The 5,495-nt window shown below is 34.1% G+C and overlaps 1 protein-coding gene across 1 annotated transcript; it reads left to right on the top strand.

Moving 5' to 3' along the window:
- LOC107623578 (nitric oxide synthase-interacting protein) lies at window positions 2,146-4,851 on the top strand. Its single transcript, XM_016325902.2, has 2 exons — window positions 2,146-2,525; window positions 3,699-4,851. Exons 1-2 carry the CDS (start codon window positions 2,287-2,289, stop codon window positions 4,372-4,374), a joined length of 915 nt encoding a protein of 304 aa, XP_016181388.1. The 5' UTR covers window positions 2,146-2,286; the 3' UTR covers window positions 4,375-4,851.

Here is a 5,495-nt window from a genome sequence, read left to right as displayed (position 1 = left end):
TTTGAGTTCAAATATAAAAAATTAGATCTTTTTTATTTATGTAATTTAATATTATTTTATATTTTTCTGTTTATTTAATTTAATTTTTTATATGATAAAAAATAATAGAATATTCAATAAGTATTAATATTATTGTATTTGTATAAATTGATAAAAAAAATCAATAAATATTATAAATTTTAATATTTGTTCTTCTAACTTCTTCTTTACATATTTTACAGGATATATATTCAAATTTTTATATAAAATAATAATGAAAATCAAAGAATTAATACATTTTTAAAGAGGAAGTCTAATATTTAAGAAGGAGAACATATAACTTTTACAATATCAACACCTGTAGATAGTTCTTCTACTTTAATGAATCACGAAAAAATTGAGATATAACCTTCAAAAGTTCAAAAAGTTACATCTGATGACTTTAACCTTAATTTTTGGAACGAGATCTTGAAAAATGTCATTAAATTTGGCAATATCACCCAAACCAAAGAGACGAGATTATCTTAAATGAGGTCCATATCAAAAATATTTTGATAATTATTTTCTATCTGACTCCCAAAATTTTGTTTCAAGTTCTGCCACTGCACATAGATGATCTAACCTTTGAAGCATGCGATGATATTGCCAAGAATCTTTTCCAACGTTTATAAAACCAAAGAATTTGTATAGATAATATACACATTCGATTGTCACCTGATATTAAAAAAATCTGATAATAACAAAGAAGTGTATAATATTAATTGAAAAAAAAAAAGAAGAAGAAAGAATAACCACCTGTCATGTGATTCATTCACAAGTATAGAATGAGTTTTGAACCTGGGAAGAGGCATGTGGGGCCAAACAAATCCGACAGCCCCACGTGGCTTGTGAAAGCATAATGAATCTAGTATAGTATTTTATAGGTTGCAAGTGGAGCATGGATGGTGCAGTCACAATTCACAAAGAATGTTAAACTAAATCTAATAAGGAGAAGGGTTTGGCAACAAGATTTGAAGGAATCAAGGAAAGAAAGAAGAGGAGGAAGGGTAGGGTAGGTACTTTTGTGGCTGTCATTGTTTGCTTTAACTAAAATTTACCACCACGGACATGAGAGAGAGATTACTTTTTGTGTTGTGTGATTATTCCTTGGATTCTATTAGCTCCAAAACCGTTGGTGTTTCTGATTCGTCTTGTGATTGTTCTATATATTTTTGTGAACCATAGTGGGATGAAAGGAGAAAGATATTCTGATTTCTACATCAATGGCTGTGGCCTTATCTTCAAATTTTAGCCACTACACTCCTTCCCTTTGCTACTCACTACTCACACAAGTCAAAAGTTTTGCATCTTCTGTTTCTGCTTTAATACACTAACGGTGGAAACTAAATCCTTACAAATTTTGTATTTGTTACATATACATTAAAATTAATCACTAATATAAAATATATATTATAAATGAGTTAAATAAATATATATATAGCTCAAGTTGGAGTGATGAAACTTCTCCCAATTCCCTCTTCTAGGCAACTAGCTGACATCTTCACCAAGCCTTTGTCTCCTCAACCCTTCCATCTTAATCTGAATAAGCTTAGTGTTCTTGACATCTTTCATCCTCCAGTTTGCGGGGGCGTATTAAACCACTCTTCTACCTTAGCCCATGACAACAATAAAGACATCTCACAGCCCACAAATTCAGCCCAACAGAATACACAAATTAAATTATAATTTAGTCTTTATCTTATCTTATAGTTATCTTTATCTTTATCTATATCTTATCTTTATCTAATTTTATCTTTCATAGGCCAATACTCTATATATACTTAGTTTTACCTTCATAGTTTACAATTCAATCAATCAACAATCAATAAAATTTTTTCATCTTTTTCTTTCACAATTCTTTTATTTTGCATCAATGATTATTAAGTGAAGCATCTCTCAATTTATGTACATAATTCTTAAAATTTAAGTTAATTAGAATGAATAAATAAATAATAAAAATAGTCAGTTTTGGACTAACAATAAAAAAAAAAGGAAAAGTAGTAAAAATAATATTAACAAAAGAGTATAGTTTAAAAAAGCCCATAAAATAGGCCTACGAAAACCTATTGGCCCAATAAAAGAGGCCCTTTGGGCCCATTGTAGACAGACTCCTTCCTTCTTCAAGCTACCGACCTGAGAAGTCAATAGATATCGAAGTGCAATTGAATAGAGCGAAGATTGAAATCCCAAATTGTAAAACCCCATAGCTAGAATCGACGCAGGTGAGTCTGAAATTTGCGATTGTGATTAGCGGAAGAGGAAAAAGAGATGCCTCAGAGGCATTCGAAGAACAACAACGACCTCGCGTTCTTCACGTATGACGAGAAGCGGAAGCTAGGGTATGGGACCCAGAAGGAGAGGCTGGGCAAGGATTCCATCAAGCCCTTCGATGCTTGCTGCCTCTGCTTGAAGCCCTTCATTGACCCCATGAGCTGCCACAAAGGTCATGTCTTTTGTAAAGAGTGCATTCTCGAGTGCTTGTTGGCTCAGAAGAAAGACATTCAAAGGTCTCTATTTTCAACCACTTTAATTTTTTAATTTTCGTTTTTTTTTTTCACTTTTTATTCCGAAGGAAAATAAGTTTTTGATTTGTTGGATTCTTATTCAAGTGGTGGGGCTGGATCCTTCTTAAACTCATGCTTGTGATGCAATGCTGTTTTGTGTTTTGATTAAGGGTAATTTTCTTTGAAATTCTGTAGCTGGAATTGCAGATCGTAGGATATTTTACTGATAAGTTCATGCATGATAGAATTTGGAAGGCATGCTTATGACTGATGAGACAATTTGGCGTTTTGCAGCGATTTGTTATTGTTTGTGTACATTTGTATAAATGCAGTGTTTCAGGATGTGAAAGAAATTGGGAATAAAGGGTTATTTAGTGAACTGCATTGATCGTTCATTTTGTTAGGAGTAAAGAGTTGGAATTGGATTAGTGAAAAATTTTTTGTGGAGTTAAGTTGGCTTTTAGATCTATTGCAACGGGTAGCTTATGTCAGCTTAGGAGGCTGGTCTCATTCATGAATATGGGTGCCTTTGTTTCTTTTATGTTGATGCCATTTATGCAAAGTGCTGATTGAAGGTTTTGTTCACTTGTGGCTTTCTGTTTGAGATTTGAGATGCATTGGTTGAAATTTTGAGAATTGCCAACAATAATACTTTTATGAGTTTGTAATTTGATTAGGCATGAGAAGGTTGGCCGATGATGACAATAGCCTCCAATCATTAAGTACAGTGTCTTGTATTATACCTTTGCATGTGCTTATTGAACTTTCAACATGCTTGATGCTTGTATGCTATTTGATGACTGAAGTTTAAGTTTTATTTGTGGTTTCACTTTGACCACTATCACCAGCTTTCGACATGCTTTGCTTTTTTTTTTTTCTCTCTGGTTTAAATTGTGCTTTCCTTTTGTCATCATGTTGATATAAATTTATAATGTTTAGATCATTTTCACAATTGCTTTCCTCTAGTCCTTTCAGGGCCTTAACTTGTATTGGATGTTGCACGAGTTATCATGTTAAACCATGTGTTCTTATGCTAGACAAATTCCATTGATTGCCTAAAACTTTCAATGATATCTTGCATTGGTTTATTCGTTTATGTTATGTTTTTCCCTGTGGTATGAATACCACCACATGTTGTTATGCAGTGATGTGCTCATGATATTTACAATAAAACAGAAAGCTTGCAGCCCATGCTGCTCAGCAGAAGCAAGAAAAAGAAGAAGAGGAGGAGAAATTGATGTTACAAAAGGCTAAAGAGCTCGATGCATTTGATCAGCAAAATCATGGTGCTGTACCACAATACAGTGATAGAAATTACAGCCGTGATAAGAATGGTTTCCATGGAGCAAACAGTGTGAAGGTCACATCCTATGAGGAGGAAGCCCTGCGGACAATGAAGGCGTTTTGGCTGCCTTCTGCTACGCCAGAAGCTGCTGTTAAAGTAGATGCGCCTGATACCAGTACTATCTGTCCAGAAGGCAGGGAGAAACTGAGGTTAAAGACACTTTTTCCTGTCCACTTCACTGAAGATACTAGTGAGCAGAAAAAGCCCAAGGCTCTTGATAGGACCTACCTTTGTCCTAGCTGCAAAGTTACTCTCACCAACACAATGTCACTTGTGGCCCTTAGTTCATGTGGACATGTATTTTGCAAGAAATGTGCTGATAGATTCATGGCCGTTGATAAGGTCTGTCTTATTTGCAACAAACCATGTAAAGAGAGAAATTTGGTCAACTTGGAGAAAGGGGGTACTGGATTTGCTGGTCATGGGGATCATCTTGAGGCTACAGACTTCAAGCATTTGGGAAGTGGTTCTGGTTTGGGCTTGGTTAGACCGGCAACGAAGACTTGAACCCGAATTGTGTAGCTTGTAGGTTGTATGACACTCCAAATCAGAAGAAGAAAAACTGCAATTACTTCTCTTGATGAAGTTATGTCCATGATACTCATCATTATATATCCTTATCATGATGCCTCTATGTTGTGTATTTTGTTTCTGGTTTTCTGTTTTCGTTTTCCAAGTATTAAACCATGATAATTTGAAAAGTCAGCCATGATAATTTTAAATAGCAGCTCGTTTCATTAATTTTTGGTGCTTGGAAATGTCAAATGTAGTGGGCGAAGTCTTATAAATGTTCTATAATTCTCTCATGAAGAAAGGTATGGACCATTTGGCACACTGTACAGTTGGTATTAGGTAAGCGACCTACGTAGCATTATTTGTTGCACATTAAATATTGTTGTAACAGACAGCTATAAAATTTTGATTGATAGCTGTTTACCTACTATGTTCGGTTGTGGTACTGTAATAATCTTGATTATTACCATAGTTGACAATTTGCTTATTGAATTTATACCGGGTCATTAGCATGAAAATGACGAGGAAGCTCACTAGTCCCGTGAAGAGAAACTTGTTCTCGATGAACATTTATATTTCTATATCAAATTTTAACTTGGTCTTTTGTAATACTTGGAAACCATTGAAATAAGATTAACGGGGCGCTTGTGTAATTGCAAATCTAATCTAATAAAATCTATATTCTCTCTTTTTTTTATGAAAAGACATGCATGGCCTTGTGAACTTGTTCCGTTGGGTGGGGATTAGGATAAATTGGATAAGGAGTTTGGCGAGTCAAATCAAATCCCAATCCCAATCCCATATGAAAAACAGATGCACATGCACGTGAGCTGCTTCATAAATGTGAAGGACTTATCACTTACGTTGTAAAGTGTAAACAGGTAAACGGCATTACCAAAACGACAAAAGACAAACAACATCCTAAGAAAAAGCAGAAATAACCCTACTTCATTTCCAACAACCAAAGGCCCAACATGCTTGCGGGGACTCAACTAATTCACGTTTATTGTGCTAATAAAAATAAAAAACAATTATAATACCAAAAAAATAAAAATTAATTACTTACCATGTATAAAAAAATGTACTTAGTATTTTATAAAAAAAATTATACTACT

This window comes from Arachis ipaensis, chromosome B10 (assembly GCF_000816755.2).
Source record: "Arachis ipaensis cultivar K30076 chromosome B10, Araip1.1, whole genome shotgun sequence".
Classification (NCBI taxonomy): domain Eukaryota; kingdom Viridiplantae; phylum Streptophyta; class Magnoliopsida; order Fabales; family Fabaceae; genus Arachis; species Arachis ipaensis.
Note: the sequence above shows the minus strand (reverse complement) of the source record. Positions and strands in the feature narration are given on the sequence as shown.